The 21,751-nt window shown below is 42.4% G+C and overlaps 1 protein-coding gene across 2 annotated transcripts in view; it reads left to right on the top strand.

The window, feature by feature from the left end:
* The window catches only part of alpk1 (alpha-kinase 1), a 121,900-nt gene that overhangs the window by 83,683 nt on the left and 16,466 nt on the right, over positions 1 to 21,751 (top strand). For both annotated transcript variants that reach the window (XM_080191789.1, XM_080191790.1), the window contains 6 exons: positions 1,718 to 1,916; positions 6,932 to 6,991; positions 9,314 to 9,400; positions 12,771 to 12,847; positions 13,333 to 13,428; positions 19,724 to 19,828. In XM_080191789.1, coding sequence (XP_080047915.1) covers positions 1,718 to 1,916; positions 6,932 to 6,991; positions 9,314 to 9,400; positions 12,771 to 12,847; positions 13,333 to 13,428; positions 19,724 to 19,828 — 624 coding nt within the window. The remainder of the gene's footprint in view (positions 1 to 1,717; positions 1,917 to 6,931; positions 6,992 to 9,313; positions 9,401 to 12,770; positions 12,848 to 13,332; positions 13,429 to 19,723; positions 19,829 to 21,751) is intronic.

The raw sequence follows: 21,751 nt of genomic DNA, 5'->3' as shown, positions 1-21,751 counted from the left end.
ATGGTTAGATTGTGTAAGTGCTAAGCCATTACTTTGCAGAAAATTGTTTGGTTGCTAATGCCAATGACTTTTCTTTGCTATGCATTTCCATAAAGAAATGGGGACTCACTAATAACATTCAGATAAACTCTGCAAGCTGAATGCTCTCCATCACACTGAAAACTGTTCTGCACATGCGTGGTGATCTATATCATCTGAGGCCACTTGATAATGACAACTACACCTATTACACATAAAAACAAGAAATGATAGAAGTACTCAGCAGGCCAAGAAGCATCTATGGAGAGAAACAGTTAATGGCTAAAATTTTCCAGCCTTTCACGCCAGCGTGGTTCTCAGGGATCCACCAACGTTGGGGGACGTCAGTGGGAATTCCCATTGTCAGTGGTGGGACCAGAGAATCCCGCCACTAGCAAACAATGCGCCACCTCCCGCCAACAGGAAGCATGTGGCTGGGAGGCTGGAGAATCTTGCCCAACATTTCAGGCCAATGATCTTTGATCAAAACTAAAGTAAAAGTGAAATCTTGTAAATTGGTTGGAGTCCTTTGTAAATTTGGTCCTTTTGGTTTTTTGGTCTTCATGGGACTTATAACAAAGTGTAAAACTTCTATGTAGCATAAACAGTCAGGCAGTGAATGAAAAAGCTTTCCTATATTTATTTTAATATTATGGTGTCTGATATATTTTGCCCAAAAGTGGCTCTAAAATCAGCAAGAAGTTCAGGTTACTAATTGTCCAGTTCTTCACCGGAATGTGTGATTGCGATCATAAACTGAACTGGATAATAAAAGCCTGACCATTGAACATTTTTACTCAGATGGTCAAAAGTAGTTATCAGAATTATTAAAATCATTGGCTGAAATGCAAAAGTTATCCAAAGGTCTACCTTGCCCCTATTCTAAGCCTCCTCTCTGCCCTACAATTGTTTGTTAACTTGATTGAAGGTAGTCATCCTCAGGCTATTTAAAATAAATGCAAATAACAATCAATAGGTTTTGGTTCTGCTGGTCTCATTTTGGATGTTGCCACCGTGACTGATCATTGAACTGTGCGCTGTTCACCTGAGAATCAGTCAGAATAGTAATTCACAGTCCAGATAGTCCAAACAGCACTGAAAGCAGAATCAAAGGGAAAACCGATTGTTGATTTAAGCCCCTATAATCTCATTGATTTTGACAACAGCATAACGTGGATGATACTGGATCAGGCATCTGTTAAACATTTTTGAATGGAGATGAAAAGCAGGAGAGATATATGAGGAGCAATTTCTTCCTAATTTAGCCAGGGTAATAGTATTGCAGACAATTATCACTGATGAAACTTTTAATGTTTCTTCCTCTTTCTGAAGCTAAATTTGAATTATTGATACTGCATTTTGTTCTGTTGGGTGGGGAGCGACAGTGGATGGCATTCCAATAAATATTGTATCACATTATGTTCCTTATATTGTATATGTTCTGTCATTAATCTTTTCTAACATTGTGACAGGATCTCTTGTGTCTTAAAAGCTTTTTCTCAATAGCTATTTGCTATCATGCTAATTAGGGCAAGTCATCCCCACCATTCAGATAAATCTATAATTTATTACAAGCACAGCAGTGAAGGTTTTGCTTTCTTGTGTGTACAGAGCTGATGACTGGACTTATTAACTTTTTTATATTTTACTGATCGGCAATGTAGATATATTTCATTTAAAGCAAATTTTCTCTCCACAGGTCTTTCTGAAAGCCTCCGTCTCTGTTGGTGACTATGCATCTGCAGCTGCCACGGTCTTTTTGATTGACAGGTTTCTATACTGGGTCGATGCATCCAGCAAACTTCTGCAGGTTGCCAAGGGCCTGCATAAGCGTCGCCTCGAAATACCAATCGCGCCACAGGTGGTTGTTCGCCAGGCCCGAGTCTCTGTAAATTCAGGTGACGTAACTCCTGTTGATCTTTCTCCGTTTCCGTGGCAAAACTCCAATTAACAAGTACTTGACTAATCAAGAGGACATTTTGTTCTATTTGAGATGGGGAGGGGAGAGCGGGGAAGAGAATGTCATTCCACTGAGCATAGTGCCATCTTTTCAAACCCACTGCTGACCCTTTGAACAGGCACAAAGGCCCAGAAAGAAAAGGATTTTGAGCCAAAAGGGTAGAGTGATTGTGAATGGGTGTGGAAAATACTAATTGGTGGCTTTGTTCCCTCACAAATGTACCCTGCGATTTCAAACGAGATGCCTGAATTGCTATACTTCTGATCAAGAGTTTAATAAAACAGATTAGTATTCTGTCAGTTTTTCCCTATCTCTTTCATCAAATTCAGTTTTTTCAGCAAGGCCACTTGACTATACAAACAATACAGCTGCTGGCTGATTGAAGCAACCCAATACGTTTTATCACACTGCGCAGTTACCTGAATTGCAGAAAGTGCCCATTGCTTTGTTGTCTCTATAAACTACTAAATTGCGAAGTATACGCTATCATTACTGAAACAATTCTTCCGATTTTTGGACTGCTTTTGTTAAAGCTAAAGCCAGGTAAACGGCTACTTAAACACCACAATGGAAGGTGGTTGTTAGGGATCCATTCAATTTGTGTTATACTTACTGGGAAAAATTGTATAGGAAATAAAGATTATCAAAGTAGTGCAGAGGAAATTGAAACAAAATTGGATAGCAAATGGAATGCACAATGAATCATTCAAAACCATGCGGTCTCATTTTTCAAAGCAGTAAATTTGGAATCTTGTTATCCTTTTCAGGAAAACAAAGTCCTCTTGTGTGGTATTAATGTTTGAATGTCCTAATAATTCAGATGGAATTTCTTTTCCCATTATTTTAACTGAGACATTCATTTTTAGTTCAATAAAAATTGTAATCCGCATTAGAGGACCAGTGAACATTACATAAACACGTTAAGTGTAAATATTGTAACATTACACATTGTGATTTCACTCCACAGGTATTTTATTTTGTAGCTTTGCTTGTGATTTGGGATGTCTTACCTGTTGTTGGATAATCAAAGAACCAAAAACTTGCATTTATATGGCACCTTTCATGACCAAAGGCCATTCTAAAATGCTTTACAGTCAATGAAGTACTTTTGAAGTTTAGTCACTGTTGTAATATAGGAAAGGAAACACTGCAGTAAAGTTCCATGAACAGCTGTGTGTTCATGTGTTGGTAAAGAGATAAATATTGGCTAAGTCTAGGAAGAACAATGTTTTTCTTTGAAACAGTACCCTAGGGTCTTTTATGTCCACATGAGGGGTCAGACAGGTCTTTGGTTTGATATCTCACCCAAAAGACAGCATTTCCACTAAGCAGCATTCCCATCAGTTCCAGCAGGTAGCACCATAGCTCCCTGCAAAAGGTTTCTTGGTTAGGATCCAATGTAACATCAAAACTTAAATTCTTAAACCCAACACCAAACTGCCTCTGACATACTCACTTCTAGGTTTAATGGGGGTGATATAGGGCTAAGCAGCTAACTTAGAATCACACAATCCCTATAGTGCAACTTATTCCCATTAAATATTTGAATGGGCTTGGAAGCCTCTGATTTAACATACCTTGCAGTTTTAAGCTTGGCGAGCTAGGTTTCCCAGGTTGTGGAAAACCCGCCAGCTGAATGGAGATGAGGATAGATTCAAGGAGAAGGTAAGCACTTGCCCCCTCCCCCGAACTGCTGTGCAACATCCCCTGATCAGAGCACCACCCCATCTGTATTGGGGAATGAAACTCCAGATTTTGGGGATTGAACCTTCCTAGGCATTGACTCCTCCCAGTCCTCCGCCAAGATCAGAGATTAGACCCCCAACGCTCTCACAAGCGTCGGCAATGTACTTTGCCACTTCAATTTCCTCTTGAATGCAACCTGTCAATGTTTCTGCTGAGCTGCATGCATGCGCAAGAAAATAAGATAAGGCGCAAGACCTGTTCTGTGATAATTACTGCCAGTCTGAGGTCATCAAAAAAAAATTAAAGGGACCATGTACTGAGAAAACTGGCCGTTCACAACCACATTTTTAAGGGGACATTTCTTACTCTCCTGTCAATCTGATTGATTTCTGGTTGAGGATCTTGTCAAAGCAAATCTCCACAGCATACGAGGAATCCCAAACATCCACCCTGGTGTCTACAGCCTATCCTTTTCAGGGTTAACCTCAAATCACCAGTTTGGATGTTGTGCTCAATTATCTGAAGTGGAACAGCTACTACTGGACCCTTGCTATTATAAACATTTTACCCCTTTGAGAGTTGCAACATGGATGATACAGGAAGTTACAGTGAGCTCCTAATAGCATCTGGAGAGAGTGGCTACATTCTACAGGCCCACAATGACACAGTGGGGTAAGTAATTGGGTTTGATTCCCGGCTTGGGTCACTGTCTGTGTGATTTTGCTTTTGTTGCGTGGGTTTTCTCCGGGTGCTCCGGTTTCCTCCACAGTCCAAAGGTGTGCGGGTTAGGCGGATTAGTCATGCTAAATTGTCTCTTAGTGTCAGGGGGATTCGCAGGGTAAATACATGGGGTTATGGGAATAGGTCCTGGTGGGACTGTGGTCAGTCCACACTCGCAGGATTGAATGGCCTCCCTCTGCACTGTAGGATGCTATGATTCACTTTCTCAGCCACGGCATGGTGCATTGGAAAACCAAAGGAAACTTACCTTCATAACAACTTTTACTCCTCCGCTTTGGAATGCTTCAACATCTGACAGTGTTATAAATAGAAGTATTGTTCATAATTATTAAAGAAAATACTACTTGCCTTTATGCAACATTTCTCACAACTTCAGGAGATTTCAAAGTTTTTCCAGCCAGTGAAGTACAATCGCTATTGCAATGTAAGTACAGCAGTCAATTTTTACAAAGTAAGCTCACACAACCAGGAATGAAATATTTGGTAGATAATCCGTGTTTGATCTGATCAAATTTAAGATGTGATATAAGTACTGGCCAAATATTAAGAAGAACTCCCATGCTCTTCTTCAGTGTAGTGTTATGGAATCTTTTACATCCTACTATGAGGGAAGACAAAGCATAGGTTTACTATCTCACCCAAAATATAACACTTCTGACAGTGTGAATAACAAATTTATTTGTGGTTTTTGAGAATGCGACTAGAAGGGTATATAAAGGAAGCAGCACTTGGATTTCCAAAAGACATTTGATCATATACCATATAAAAGGCTAATATGCAAGATAAGGGCTCTTGGAGTTAAGTGTAATATATTAGCTTCGATGAAGAATTAGTTAACAGACAGGAAACAGAGAGTAGGGGTAAACAGTGCATTTCCATATTGGCAGCCTGCAACTGTTGGGGTGCTTCAAGGATTACACTGGAGCTTCAGCTATTGACAATCAATTGCTGAAATTTTCCTGCCCTTCCAGCCAGCAGGATCTTCCAGTGAGGGGGATTAGCAGGATAAATCACCCAGTTAGGGGGATTAACAGGGTAAACATGTAGGGTTATGGTGCTAGCGCCTGGTGGGATTGTTGTTGGTGCAGCTTCAATGGGCTGAATGGCCTCCTTCTGCATTGTAGGTAGTCTATGATTCTATGATTTAACCATTTTAGAAAGTGAAAAAAACATAAAGGGAGAATTATGACTAGAGGCATAACAAGGCAAAATCAGCAGGAAGGTTCACAAAGCTGCAGGAAAACTGTTTTTATACATTAATTTAAAATGTGAAAACCAGGCAAGTTCTTATTACCAACATGCAATCTGATAATCCTATCGATGATGTTGAACTAGATGATGTAGTAGCTTAAAGAGACCATTGGCATTCAATGGGTCTGCTCACTGTACCGCAGTACTCAACAAAGAAAATAGGATTCTGGATCATATTGCTAAATCACTAAGTTGAAGTTCATAGAATCCCTTCAGTGCAGAAGGAAGCTATTCAGCCCATTGGGTCTGCACTGATTCTCTGACAGATGACCCCTCCCAACCTCTTTCCCATAACCCCACGACTTTACCCCACTAATCCCCCTAACCTGCAGATGTTTGGATACAAAGGGGCAATTTAGCATGGCCAATCCACTTAACCTGCACATCTTTGGACTGTGGGAAGAAACTGGAGCGTCCGCAGGAAATCCACGCAGACACGGGAAGAATGTGCAAACTCCACATAGTCACCCAAGGCTGGAATTGAATTCAGGTCCCTGGTGCTGTGAAGCAGCAGCGCTAACCACTGTGCCACCATGCCACCCTTTAAAAACCGTATAATCTGCACTACTCTGGACATAGTTTCCAGTTTTGTTTCAAAGACACAAAGGAAACAATGCAATGTTGCGCAGTAAAAACAGTACTGAGGCAGTACAAGTAAGAAGCTTAGGGATGATCCCTCACATGAAAGGAAAGAATATAAACACAAACATGACTTACTACATGTACAGAAATGAAGAATTTAGTATATTGCTTAAAGATGAACCTCAACAATTGAACAAGGGAACTTAGAATCAAAGTTGTGAAACGAAACTTGAGAGCCAACATCAGAGAATTTTTTTGTTCAAAAATCAGTCAACCTATGAAATGGCTTCCAAGTAGGAAGCACTATTTAAAAAATATTTCTGGGTGGCAAATTGCAAGGCTTCTGTATGGTTGAGATAAAATGTCTGAATGGTCAATATTATCTTGTTACTTCTGATGTAAACTGGAAAGAGAAGAAGTGTTATAATGAAGATTCAAAAGATAGAGATGAAATTTATCTCAGGTAACATCACAAAACAGGCAGTATTGTACTTGCTGCTTGCACACACAGTTCCATTGCACCCTCAGCAGTAGGAAGCCAGCACACAGCATAAAAAGCTGTACAAAGCAATTGTGTCCCTAACTTCACTATAATCACTGAAATACTATCATCTAAAAAGAGACGATTGCACAGAAATATTGCATTGTTAATTCTTCTTAAATTGAGTTGCATTCTTCTTTTAATGTTGACAGGCAAACTTCTGAAAGCTGAATACATCCTGAGCAGTCTCATAAATAACAGTGGGGCAACAGGTCAGTGATTACTTCAGTATACATATGTGTTTTATTTTGGCACGAACATATGATTTCTATTTTTATTTTTGCTTTGGGAATTTTTAGTTATCCTTCCAGGTAATTTCAACTCACTGCCTCAATAAGCCTATCCGCAATCTGCTGGATTTAACTGAAGAGGAATCACTGCTGCATCAACTAATGCGAAGTGAGTGAGCTAGAGCACACTTGAGCAATTAATATATGGGGAACATATCAGCAATAGCGATCACAACTTAATAAAAATTTAAGATAACGACTACGAGACATTATTAAGGTAAAATAAGAAAAACATTGAGATTTTATTCATCATGAATATTCCTCAGTGCAGCAAAAGATCTCATCATTTCAGCCTCTAGTGCAGTATATTTCCTATAAATGATTCTTCCAACTACCTACCCCATGTCTAGAGTCTTGACCCTGCTTGATTTCCAGCAATGAAGGCCCACCCCAAGAGGTAGCTGAGCTCCAGATTTGTTTACCTACAAGCTTCTTTCATTATTTGTGATGTTATTGGTAGTTTTTTGTTTATTTTGGTGTTTGTGAAATATAATGGCAGTGATTTGTATATAGAGGCGACTTTCCTATGTTTAACAAATAGCTGCTAATTCCCCATCTGCCCACACTCTCCCTCACTTCCATCATATGCCTGGAAAACATTACAGTTGAATTTACCTGCATGTCTTTTCAGGTGATTATACCAGAACGCATTGGGAACCTGAGAATGATAGAATGGTAAAGCACAAGAGCAGGCCATTGAGCCCAAAGTGTCTGTGCTAGCTCTTTGGTAGAGCTAATGACTTAAATATCCTCGGTTCACTCTATGCTTCCATACTCTTTTTGTTCCTCTAATGCCTTCCGACTATATGATGAACTATTATACACGTAATGCAAGTGCACTAAAGTAAATTGTTTGCACACAAATGTCAGAGACTTGTGCACTTGTGCTAACACCAGATGCAGTTCAAGAGCAAACTTCCCGCAAATACACCAATCATTTTAGTTTCCAGAGCTCCTGTTGCTGTACTACCTGCCTCAAAGAAGTAGGCGACTCTTGTCAAGATAGCTGTTTATTTTTGGCACCGTGAATAAAAAATGGGCTTTCATCTTTTGAAATTGTTATGGAGTTTTATAACTCTTTACCACTCATCAATGGACACCATATTGACAGAATGGTTCCTACTTCCCATCCCTCATCTTTTACGCAAAGTCATATTTACAAAGGCAGAAATGGAGCATCAACCATAAGCAATCTTTACAATTGTCTGATCCTCTCCAGTGCCGCAAATGATTGTAAAAAGACAGGAATCCTTCTTTATCTTCCCATATGATAGATCCATCCTACAGCCAAAACAAAGAATCCCACAGCTGGAACTGAAATCTAGTCTGATTTCCAAACATTCAACATACATGCACTAAATTGTTGTCCTTGTTGGTCTTCAATAAAGTACCACAAACAGAATAGTACTGAAATCATTGGTGTGAAATTCAACTTCTACAGTAGCCCAAAATGGGTAGTGAATCAACGTCCCATTTTATACCTTGCTGAAATTTATTTTACATTGACTTTTGCTCTTCATCATCATGAACTTCCCTCTTGTTGATTTCATCCACGGTGATGGTCTGAGGATGCAGTTGTGTATCCCGGGTGTTGCTCCTAAATAAAATTTGACTGACTGGAGATTGGACCAGGATAAATGCAGTACCTGCTACATAAAAACCATTATCTGCAGTGAATCCTGGAGTGTTGCTCTCTTGCCTCTGAGCTAGAGGCTCCAGATTCAAGTCTCACTCCAGAGCTTGATGGGGAAGAAAAGTGCATTCATAACAGAGTCAAATCTGTAAATCCTTCTGACATACACCAATGACAGGTGGTAAAAGTGTGAGGGGTTCCTGGTCAAGCATGTGATGGAAATGAATTGGAGCCTCTACCATCACTATCCATGGATCCAGATTGCAATGTGCATGTGTAAGTGTATATTGGTACAGCAACTCAGACTCTTTGGAGGGGTTGGTTTGTCTCAGCTGACTCAGCCAGTCTGAATCAAATTGGTGCCAGAGCATGGGGTTAATTCCCTGTTCTGTCTGGGGTGGATATGTGTCCTGCCTCCTTCCCCGAGCCAGGGTGGGGATTACAGCATTGTGGGTTGGATCTGCCTTCAGGCAGATAATTCAATTTGAAAGTGAAGAACTGTTTGGAAAGTGCAGAGCATCTAGCAGATAGTAATCCTATAACAGGATTAATATATACAATTTGATTTTACTCCTCCTGTTGACTCTTTCATTATTTCTTGTCGCATGCAGGCACTTGGGTCTATGAGAAAAAAAGTGACCGAGTTCTGGTGCAAGCTGTCAGTATTCAAATAAGGGGACAGATACTACAGAAACTGGGTAAGATTAGAGATGGATTTAAGGCATCTGTTACCATGTTAAATAATGTTGTGTTATTTGGAGCTTTCCATTTCCAGTTGCCAAGTGTCTTACTTGTTCAGTTCTGCATCTTATAACAGAGGTCATGGAGCTATCATGTCTGGGTCACAATTATGTCCATCTTCTTTGTATGAAGTATTATATTCCACTGGAAAATAGGTGCCATGAACCCGTAGTTGACATCAGTCTTGCCAGGGCTCCTTCAGGCCATAATCAGTTGTAGGTTACCTTGATGCTGAGTGCAGATACCTCTCCTGTGATATGAGGGTCTTTTATCAATGTCAAGTTCAAGGCTGTGATAATACTGAAAGCCACTGAGTATTAGCCGCTTGATTGCATTGTTGATAAACTCCTTCGTCACATTACTGATGGTTGAAAGGAGGCTTCAAGGGCAGTAACTGACTGTAATTGATTCATCATTTCTGGATAACTCCAGCTGGAAATCTTTCACGTTGTCAGTTAATAACAATTGCCAGAATGTTCCAGTACCATCTATCATTGGGATTTACTGATAAATCAATGAGATTTTGGCTGGCTTACCACATCCCAATGTAGTGGGACCAAGAAATCCCAACCAATGTGGATAAGAATCACTGAATACCTTGCTCAGGAGTGCTACAGTCCCAGCAGTGGCCACCCCTCCCAATAGCACTGCTGGAACAGAAAAACTAGCTGCCAGCCAGTTAGCAGCTCTCTGAGTCAGGGTTTTCTCTTAGAAGAGGGAAGGTGGCTCCACATAAGCTAATTAAAACCTGACAACCATCATAGAATTCCTACACTGCAGAAGGAGGCCATGCAGCCTGTCGAGTCTGCACCAACAACAATCCCACCCAGCCCCTATCCCGTTACCCCATGTGTATACCCTGCTAATACCCTGACACAATAAAATGTAGTAACTCTCCATTCACCTGACGAAGGGGCTAACCCGAAAGCTTGCGAGTATATTATCAAATAAATAGGTTGGACTAAAACCTGGTGTTGTCAGACTTTTTACTGTGTTTACGCCAGTCCAACGCCGGCATACCCACATCATGACAATAAAATGTCTCACAACACCAGGTTAAGTCCAACAGGTTTATTTGGTTGCAAAAGCCTCTTCGGGAAGGAGGCAGGACACAAATCCACCCCAGAGAGAACAGGGAATGAACCCCATGCTGCTGGCACCAATTTGATTCAGACTGGCTGAGTCAGCTGAGACAAACCAACCACTCCAAACAGTTTGAGTTCCTATACCAATATACACTTACATATGCACATTGCAATCTGGATCCATGGATAGTCATGTAGAGGCTCCAATTTGTTTCCATCACATGCTTAACCAGGAACCCCTCACCCTTTTTCCACTTGTCATTGGCGTATGTTAGAAGGATTTACAGATTTGCCTGTATTATGAGCGCACTTTTCTTCCCCATTCAAGTTCCAGACTTGAATCTGAAACCTCTGGTCAGAGGCAGGAGAGCAACACTCCAGAATTTACCCCAGATTATGGTTTTTATGTAGCAGGTACTCCAGTTGGAAATCTTTCACATAATCAGTTAGTAATAATTGCTGGAATGTGAGTGCCCCTAACAATCCCCCTGACACCAGCTAACAAAAGCTAGCAATCCCCCTGGCACAAGGGTCAATTTAGCATGGCCAGTCAACCTAACCTGCATACCGTTGGCGTGTGAGGACGAAACCAAAGCACCCAGAAGAAACCCACGCAGACCTGAGGAGAATGTGTGAACTCCACACAGACAGTGACCTGAGGCCAGAATTGAATCTAGGATCCTGGCGCTGTGAGGTAGCAGTGCTAACCACTCTGCCACCATGCCACCCATCAACTAGCTACGTTGGAACTGGACAAGCTTGAGCAGGCTTTTACATCAAAAAGTGGGGACCTTGATCCCAGGGTAAGATTTAGCTCTTGGAATGACCTGAATTTGTTCGTAGTGGCATTTATTAAGGCAGAGACCTGGGAAGAAAGAATCAGTGGGGTCATTTATTTTACACTTATGTCTGAAGACATTTGTAAATGCTTCAACCTTGTCCCTTGCACTCATCCTGGCTCTGCCTTATTTGAGGATGGGATTGTTGATGGAACATCCTTCTTCTGTTAATTGTAGGTCACCACCATTCTTGACTGGAAGCGATAGTGCTTTCCTTATAAATGTGAGTTATGGCAGAACCCTTAAGAGTATTGATGGGCAAAGGGATCTGGTTGTACAGGTACACAGGTCACTGAAAGTGGCAATGCAGGCGGAGAAGATAGTCAAGAAGGCATACAGCATGCTTGCTTTCATTAGTCAGGGTACTGAGTTTAAAAATTGGCAAGTCATGTTGACGCTTCATAGAACCTTAGTGAGGTCGCACTTTGAATATAGTGTTCAATTCTGGTAGCCACACTACCAGAAGGATATGGAGGCTTTGGAGAGGGTACAGAAAAGATTTACCAGGATGTTGCCTGGTATGGAGGGCATTAGCTGTGAGGAGAGGTTGGAGAAACTTGGTTTGTTCCCACTGGAGTGACGGAGGTTAAGAAGAGACCTGATAGAAGTCTACAAGATTATGAGAGGCTTGGACAGAGTGGATAGTCCGAAGCTTTTTTGGTGGAAGAGTCAATTACTAGGGGGCATAGGTTTAAGGTGCGTGGGGCAAGTTTTAAAAGAGATGTACAAGGCAGATTTTTTACACAGAGAGTGGTGGGTGCCTGGAACTCGTTGCCAGAGGAGATAGTCGAAGCGGATACGGTAGTGACTTCTAAGTACATGAATGAGATGGGAATAGTGGGATATGGTCCCTGGAAGTGTAGGGGGTTTTAGTTCAGTCGGGCAGCATGGTCGGAGGGCCAAAGGGCCTGTTCTTGTGCTGTAATTGTTTTTGTTCTTTATTCTTTGTTCTTTTATATTACTAGCCTAGTTTGTTGTATCAAAGCCTGAACTATTTTAAACATCAAGCCATTTTTACATCATATCATCAAGCCAAGAGGGCATTTAAGACATTAACAAGTGGCCCCGCAACCGTCTGGAACCTGTATTAACTGCAATAAATCCAAGGGAGATGAAAGAATGGTTCAAACAGAAAACACGTGGAATTTCACATTGTAGAATGATCACGTGATGATAGAGTGATATGTTAGCAAATCCAAAGAAAAGAGAGTTATTAACATGCGTAGACCCAGAAAGGGAAAACATACCTGAATGTGATCTTTGTGGCTAAAAAGTGCACTCTTTGGACACGTGATCCATTCAGTATGTCCAATGGGCTGATGAGCTGCCAATAGAATTCTATATGCAGAGAATATGATCTGAAAGTTCTTAACGTTGCTGTTTTATTTCCTGATCAACCTTAGGACTGTGGTATGAAGCTGCAGAGCTGATCTGGGCTTCCATTGTGGGATTTTATGAGCTTCCTCAGCCAGATAAAAAGGTTTGTTTTGATTTCTTTTTCCCTGTTCTAATTTTCCCTGAAGATTTTTGCCTCTTAACCTTCCGCTCCTCTGAAATGCAGTGTTAAAGATTGCAGGTAAAGAAAGAGTAAGTTCACCCAGCACTGTTTGGCACACAAGGTTTCTCCTCCATCCTTTAATTAAATTAAAACATCCAAACTGTTGCCAAGATTGAAGTTGGACAACACCAGGTTTTAGTCCAACCGATTTATTTGATAGTAAACTCAAATAAATCGGTTGGACTAAAACCTGGTGTTGTCAGACTTCTTACTGTGTTTACCCCAGTCCAACGCCAACACATCCATATCAAGATTGAAGTTGTGCAGAGATAGATATAGATGTTTGTGCAAACACGAATGCTGGAAAATACGGATAGAGATAAAAACAGTAAATGTTTTTTACTATTGACATTTTTATTATTAGTTGGAATTAAAACCAATTTGTGTTCAATTGTTTGTAATTCTAGGGCATTTCCACTTCACTGGGCATTTTGGCTGATGTGCTGGTTTCAATGAGTGATGACGATTACAATCGATTTAAGGATGACCCTCAGATGGACCTGGTAAAGAATATTTGACTGTTGATGCTTCTAACAGCTTAAGTTTTTGATTTAATTTGATTTGATTTATTATTGTCACACGTATTAGTATACAGTGAAAAGTATTGTTTCTTGCATGCTATCAGACAAAGCACACCGTTCATAGAGAAGGAAACAAGATAGTGCAGAACATAGTGTTACAGTCATAGTTAGGGTGTAGAGAAACAGCAACTTAACAAAAGGTAGGATCCATCCAAAAATCTGATGACAGCAGGGAAGAAGCTGTTCTTGAGTCAATTGTTATGTGACCTCAGAGTTTGGTATCTTTTTCCTGACGGAAGAAGGTGGAAGAGAGAATGTCCAGGGTGCGTGGGGTCCTTGATTATGCTGGCTGCTTTTCTGAGGCAGTGGGAAGTGTAGACAGAGTCAATGGATGGGAAGCTGGTTTGTGTGATGGATTGGACTACATTCATGACTTTTTGTAGTTTCTTGATGTCTTGGGCAGAGCGGGAGCTGTACCAAGTCCAGTGTTTCTGAATTATGAAAGTTAACAAAGGAACCTAACATACCCAGATATAGAAATTGCTGAGCTGTTTGTCTGTGTGTAACACAAAGAGAAAAGGCTGGATTTCCTGACAGGCATCAGGACCCTGATATTAACACCTATGAGACAACGATGGAGGTGGCCAGGGTGCCTCTTTGTTAGGGATGGAGAACTGCCCGTTGCTGGGGTTAGAAGCTGTTTAAAAGCATTTTGGAATGTGATGGTGGTGGTGGAACTGATGCTGTCAATTCACAGAACACAAGGGGATGTTGACAGGACAGGGATTGTGAAGTTGAGGTTGCATGCTAAGGGCATACGATTATGCTTAAACTCAGTGGCATGTATCAGAATGTGCTTCTCCAATGTCAAGGACTATATGTATTAACTCATTTTGTGTCTTACACACATCTCAGCACTACTCATTCAGTTCTCTGCCCCGAAATCATTTCATCTCTCGGGTGTTTAAGAGGAGGAAGGAATGTCTGAGGGGTCTACATCAATCTTACTAGCCAATAAAGATATGGGCACTTTGGAGGGATGTATTGCACCTGTAGTATCCGTAGCATGGGTGAACGTGGCAGAGCGCAGGAGGAGATGTCAGAATCAGAAACATCTGAGATTTCTATATTCAGCCCCCTTGTAGAAGGAAGGAAGTCATGATGATGCTCCAGGGTGCAGGAAGTTGGAGCCTTTTGGAGCACATCATTTGGATCATCAGCTGCAGATGTATGGACATCTGGTGGAGCTCCCTGAGGCAATGTGAGCTCATGCACTACAAGTGGAAGAGTCCGTCATGGTGATGAGCACCACCTTGCCTCAAGGGCTCAACCACATGATCTCCAACCATGAGAGGATACCAATCTCATGAAGAGACCACACGCAGTATCATTCAGAACACATGCAAGAACAGCGTCACCACCTGCAAAGGGTGCATTATCACTCAGTAACCTCAGAGCATGAGTGCTGACATCCATGGAATACATGTGAAGTTGCACACCTTTAACAGGATGGTCACATTGTTGGCGGTTGCTGGAATGGATGACTGCTATGTCCCAGCAGCCAACACCAACTAAGCCACCTGAAGGTGAACCTGGGGCTGTGGAGGTTACTGAGGAGTGTGAAGCTACTGAGAGCAGCCAGCACCCTCATCTTCCTCAACTCCCTGGTCCCTTCACCAGAGCGTCCATCTGCTTGACAGGCACCAGTGACAATGTCTGCCCTACAAAGGCTACAATTGTAAGTAGGTCCCCAACGGGCCCCTGCACTGTCTTGCCTCAATCACCGTGGTAACACATCACTTTGTACGGACCCAAAAATACTCACTTTTTAAATTCATATCACCACAATGAAAAATATCTCAGCCTACTTCTGTAAACTAAAATCCTCAATTGGAATGTTTACAGAATGAATGAGGTCCTTACCAGTGGTACTGAAGATAACATGCTGAAGTCCATGTTTCATTGGTGCCATCAGGAGCAAGGGTGCGCCCATATATATCTGGCAATGGAAGGCTGTTCCCTCCTCCAGACTGTCAGGCAAAGTTGAAGCACACCAATAGCCTCCCTATACCATCTCTTGTTCATGAACAATTGACAAGAGAGGATCAATTTTCACATTCTAAGATCAGATGAAATTTAGCAGGTGCACTTTAAGCAGGCATGCTGTGTCGAAGGCAGTCATTCACATGTGAGTGTTACACAGTCATCTAAGTGAATGACCTGCATATGAAGAAGCCATGATTGCTCCAGGGAAGCATGTTTGTGTGGTCTCCCCTCTGCATTGGAAGCTTTTGTCTTCCACTTGGTAGAGGCTGTAGTTTCTAAGAAATCAGAGTTTTCTGGCAGCATCGCATGTTGCAGATGGTCTACACTCCAGAACTGGTGTAAAGGTATATGGCATGTTGGCCTTCAATGCGAGAGAATTCAAGTATAGGATGTCTTGCTGCAATTGTTCAGGGCCTTGATCAGGCCACAGCTGGCATATTGTGTTCAGTTTAGGTCTCCTTATCTGAGGAAATAAGTTCTGGCTATAGAGATAGTGCAGAGTAGGTTGACCAGACTGATTCCTGGCATGGCAGAACTGACATATGAGGAGAGATTGAGTTGGTTAGGATTATATTTGCTGGAGTTTAGAAGAATGGTGGGGGGGGGTCTTTGCCAGCTCATTAGCAGCCACTAACAGGTATGTGGAGGGTCCAAGTAGCGAAGGACTTCTCTAGATGTGTTTGTGCAAAATGTTGAAGCCAAGAGTTATGGTTTCAGCCATATTTCTGCACTGACTTTAATTATTTGCTGTTTGGTTTCTCGCTTGTGGAAATGGCCACTTCCCTGAGGGTGTGCGGCTTCCATGTGAAAGCTTTATTATGTGCTCCTCCCCACATCCAAGCAAAGAGGATGTCAGTGACTGCCTTGACGCAGCTGCGTATGGCTGACTATGAGAGTCTGTAGAGGCATCCTGCTGAGCCCTGGAAAAGTCAGCTGCATAAAAATTCAGAGTAATGGTGACCTTGAGAGGCAGGGCATGCGGGTTGAGTGACTGTGCTTTGAGAACTAGCTGGACCACAGCACATATGTAGGTGACCAATTCCCGCATTAACCTGTGTCTCCTTCTGCAGAGGTACTCAGTCATACTGAGATATAACCTCCCCAGTTGGTAAACCCTCACCTGAGGTAAAATCTGGTTGTCCTCTGCCTCCTTGTCCCTGGTGACCGCTGCACTGCCTCTAACTCCTGACTTGATCCCTTTTGTCTGGCCTCACATTGGTCACATTTAAGTCCCTCTGTGGTATGAAAGTGTAAAGGTGCTTTTGTCATCCTCTTCGCTTCCTTCTCTAGCACATACTCCTTCTCGCCAACTGGGTGCCAAGTCACAAGAAGCAAAAATATCTGCCTTTCCAAGATCACTAGCCCCAACCTTAGCCCAATTAAATAACAGGTGTGTCAGCCACACACCTGTGATTTAATTGGGCTGAAGCCTGTAGCACTTGGGTGAAACTTTTTGAAACTTTCCAAAAGGAGACCTCTCCACAGAACTCTGGTAAGTTTAGACCTTCTCCTGAAAAGTGTAAAGCCCATCAGTCATGTTTCAGAAACCTGGGTGATGGAAATCACACCCAATTGAAGGTAGCTGCCTTTTTAAATGCCTCCCAGAACCATGCATGTCTAAAGAATGACCAACACCCCACCGTTCCACCATTTCCCCCCCCCACCCCTGGTCTGCTCTGTCAAAATGGTGGGTGCCAGATTCAGGACTCCATCACCATTTTAGCTAATGTGAGGAGCTTTTCCATCCTGGTTAGTTTAACGTCTGTTGTAGGTAAAATGTTAGAATCCGTCATCAAGGAGGAAATAGCGAGGCATCTTGAGGGGAATTGTTTGATAGAGCAGACGCAGCACGGTTTCGTTAAGGGGAAGTCGTGTCTGACAAATTTATTGGAGTTCTATGAGGATGTGTCTAGGGCGGTGGATAGAGGAGAGCCGGTGGATGTGGTCTTTCTTGATTTTCAGAAGGCGTTTGACAAGGTGCCTCACAAGAGGTTATTGCAGAAGGTAAGGGGGCATGGAGTTGGGGCTAGGGTGTTAGCGTGGATAGAGAATTGGCTGTCAAATAGGAGGCAGAGAGTGGGGGTTAATGGGTGCTATTCGGATTGGCGGTTGGTGACTAGTGGAGTGCCCCAGGGGTCGGTGCTGGGGCCTCAGCTATTTACCATTTATATAGATGATCTGGAGGAGGGAACCGAGTGTATGGTGTCGAAATTTGCTGATGACACCAAGATTGGTGGAACGGCAAATTGTGCGGAGGGTGTGGAGAGTCTGCAGAAGGATCTAGATAGGCTGGGCGAATGGGCCAGGAAATGGCAAATGGAATTTAATGTTGGCAAGTGCGAGGTGGTCCACTTTGGTAGGAATAATGGTAGGAAGGACTATTACTTACGTGGAGAAAAACTGCAGCAGGCGACGGTGCAGAGGGACCTCGGGGTCCTTGTGCATGAGTCGCAAAAACCCAGCTTGCAGGTGCAGCAGGTGGTCAGGAAGGCGAATGGGATGCTGGCCTTCATCGCGAGGGGGATTGAATATAAAAGTAGGGAGGTCTTGCTGCGGCTGTATAGGGCATTGGTGAGGCTGCAGCTGGAGTACTGTGTGCAGTTTTGGTCGCCGCATTTATGCAAGGATATTTTGGCCTTGGAGGGAGTGCAGAGGAGGTTTACTAGGCTGATACTGGAGTTGAGGGGGTTGAGCTATGAGGAGAGGCTGAATAAACTAGGCTTGTACTCATTGGAGTTTAGAAGAGTGAGGGGAGATCTCATTGAGACATATAAGATGATGAATGGGATGGATAGGATAGAGGTGGAGAGACTCTTCCCGCTCAGAAAGGACAGTAGGACTAGGGGGCACAGCCTCAAGATAAAGGGGGGGGCGGTTTAGAACGGAGTTGAGGAGGAACTTCTTCACTCAAAGGGTGGTGAATCTTTGGAATTCTCTGCCCGTTGAAGTGGTGGAGGCTGCCTCGCTAAATATTTTTAAGACACGGGTTGATGGGTTTTTGATAAACGAGGGGATTAAGGGTTATGGAGAGAGGGCGGGAATGTGGAACTGAGCCACGACAGATCAGCCATGATCTTATTGAATGGCAGGGCAGGCTCGAAGGGCTAGATGGCCTACTCCTGCTCCTATTTCTTATGTTCTTATGTTCTCACAAAAATTAGGGCCAAATCCAATCCCTCAGGCAAATATCAGACAGAGCGCGCAACAAGTATCAGTTCCAGCCAATTCAATGCACTACTCTCTGGGTGAATGCAGTGAGGCTTAGTCACATACAGTGTTTTCTCTTTGTTCATCATTAATTAAGATAAAGTAGGAGCCAGACAAAAGATGGGAATAAACTAAAGTGTCCAGGAAAATCTAGAAGACAATTTGGGCACGTTTACTTTGCTGATAATGACTGCAGCTTTAAGACATAAGGAACTGTTACACTTGTGGAAAGTACCTTAAATTTGCCCCAGGTTTCCCTGACACCATTGTTGCAATTAATTCCTTGTGACTTTGACCCATGATTTTAAACATCCTGGTCTTTGACCTATGTTGTTCTTTTATTGTCTCTGGGTCAAAATCGTGGAACTGTCTTACCCTGAACAGCATTTGGGAGCACTTTCACCACACACTGACAGCAGTTTTTTTATTGGCCTCAGCATCACCTTCCCAAGGGCAACTAGGATTGGCCTTGCTAGAGATGTCCATATCCCAAGAGTGTGTGTTAAACATTTATAAAAAATGGCCTGCAGTCCTCCAGGTGAAGTTGTCGACATGAACATGAACAAATTACTTATGATCATTTGCACTGTTCCCTCAATCAGCAGGGCAATGGAATCTGCACGTTAAAATTGGCATTATTACTTTTGTTAATTATTCCAACTGCTGTGTTAGCCTTCTTGTACCAGTGCTATCCATGCTTGAGCCATCGTTCCACTCAGCGTTCCATCCACATAAAGTATGCCCCAAATATAAGGTATTTAGAGTTTCTGGGGAAGCTAGAAATCCCTCCACATGGTTTTACATTTTTCCCCATACCAACTGGACTCTAAAAGGTTGAAATGCCTTTTGGTGCACACACTGCACAGCATTATCTATAGGAGATGTCAACCATGGCTCAGTCAGTAGCTTTGCTCTTACTCCAGTGAGTTGCCCACTCTTTTATGTTTATTGAGTAATACAAAATGTGAAAACAACATTTCATGACATATTTAACAATTAAACTAATATTGTTTTTGGTTCTCAGATTCTGGTTGAAGAGTACACTGACCGCCTGTTGTCAGCTGCTGAAGCAGGCAAACTGGCTGCTGTACTCAGTCAGTACACTCCACTCTTTGTGCTGACAAACTTGGTGAGTATGGGACCTTCAGCAAACAGAAGATGCATTTTAAATTATTTACTGAACAGGAGGGTTGGCTTTTTCCTTTAAATCCATTGAAAATGCTTTCATGTTTGAATTGATTTGATTTGATTCGATTTATTATTGTCACATGTATTGGTATACAGTGAAAAGTATTGTGTCTTGTGCACTATACAAAGCATACCATTCATAGAGAAGGAAACAAGAGTACAGAATGTAGTGTTACAGTCATAGCTAGGGTGTAGAGAAACATCAACTTAATGTGAGGTAGGTCCATTCAAAAGCCGAACGACAGCAGGGAAGAAACTGTTCTTGGCTCAGTTGGTACGTGACCTCAGACTTTTCCCAATGGAAAAAGGTAGAAGAGAATATGTCTGCAGTGCGTGGGGTCTTTAATTATGTTGGTTGCTTTGCCAAGGCAGCGAGAAGTGTAGACAGAGTCAATGGATTGGAGGCTGGTTTGTGTGATGGACTGGGCTACATTCACGACCTTTTGTAGTTTCATGCAGTCTTGTGCAGAGCAGGAGCCACATCGTCAACTCTTTCTCCTGAGCTATCCAATGCTGGGCTGGATCTGCAGGACTGAAGGGTGGAAATCAAAAGTGTAATTTTAATCTAACAGGGTTGGTGCAGACTCAACAGGCCGAATAGCCTGCTTCTGGGGATGCCCAAGAGGTCAGAATTGGAGAAATGCTGATATCTCCGAGGCGCTGTGGAACTGAAGGAGAATACAGAGATGGGGGGGGGAGGAATTTGAAAACAAGTATGGGAATTTAAAAATTGAGGCTTTGTTGGACTAAGAGCCAATGTAGGCTGGGAGCACAGGCATGATACGTGAATAACTCCCACCAGTGTTTGCTGTCCCTTGCTTTTTCTTAGCTCCAGCCAAACAGATTCAGCATTTTATTCTTCCAATCTGAGATCCTCCCGTAATAATGTACTGTATCCATCCCTTATTATCAGCACAATATGAGATGGCACAGTGGCACACTGGTTGGGCCAGCATGGTGGCACAGTGGTTAGCACTGCTGCCTCACAGCACCACGGACCAAGGTTCAATTCCCAGCTTGGGTTGCTGTGCAAACTCCACACAAACATTCTCCCTGTCTGCATGGCTCCTCCGGGTGCTCTGGTTTCCTACAATCTCCGAAAGATGTGCAGGTTAGGTGGATTGGCCATGCTAAATTCTCCCTCAGTGTACCCGAACAGGTGCCAGAGTGTGACAAGTAAGGGATCTTCAAAATAACTTCATTGCAATGTGAATGTAAACCTACTTGTGACTAATAAAAAAAACTTTAAAAAATATGTTTATATCACTTCCCATTACTTTTTGCCTGTCCTGTCTAAATGTTGAATATCCTTGAATATTCAGCTCCCAGTCTTGGTCAATGTCCTGCCGCTGCTCAAATTTCAAAATCCAGAGCACAGGATTCTGAAGTTAGTGACAATTGCTACAAATGTCTTTGCCTTGGACACATATTGCATACGTGACTTCCCACATACTGCAGGGTATAAATCCCATTAGGCCAAACTGACCTGGCATACCATAGCTTAAAAAAATTATTATATTACAATAAACAAATAACTTAACAGTAACTCACCAATCAGCTTCTTCTCCTATAGTAAAGTAAGAGCCAGCTAATGAAGACTGAAAAAAGATAGAAAAAGGGAGCAGCTCCCTTACCGAACTTCCCCACTTGCCAAACTCCCATTTTATACTCTATGCACGTGTAGCAGCACTGAGGAAGGCCTGTTTTAACACCATCGCCACCATGCAAAAGTGCTTGAGAAATTATATCAGCAATGTTTCTGGATTAAATGGGACGATCGTTGAATAAATGTTACTGCCCTTCTTGAAGTGAACTCCATAAGCGTTTAGGTAAAACTCCTGAAAAGTCATCAAGAGGCCAAAAG

The sequence above is a fragment of the Carcharhinus amblyrhynchos genome, chromosome 1 (genome assembly GCF_965287045.1).
Source record: "Carcharhinus amblyrhynchos chromosome 1, sCarAmb.v2.hapA, whole genome shotgun sequence".
NCBI lineage: Eukaryota > Metazoa > Chordata > Chondrichthyes > Carcharhiniformes > Carcharhinidae > Carcharhinus > Carcharhinus amblyrhynchos.
The sequence above is the reverse complement of the archived record's forward strand: the minus strand, read 5'-3'. Positions and strand labels throughout refer to the sequence as shown.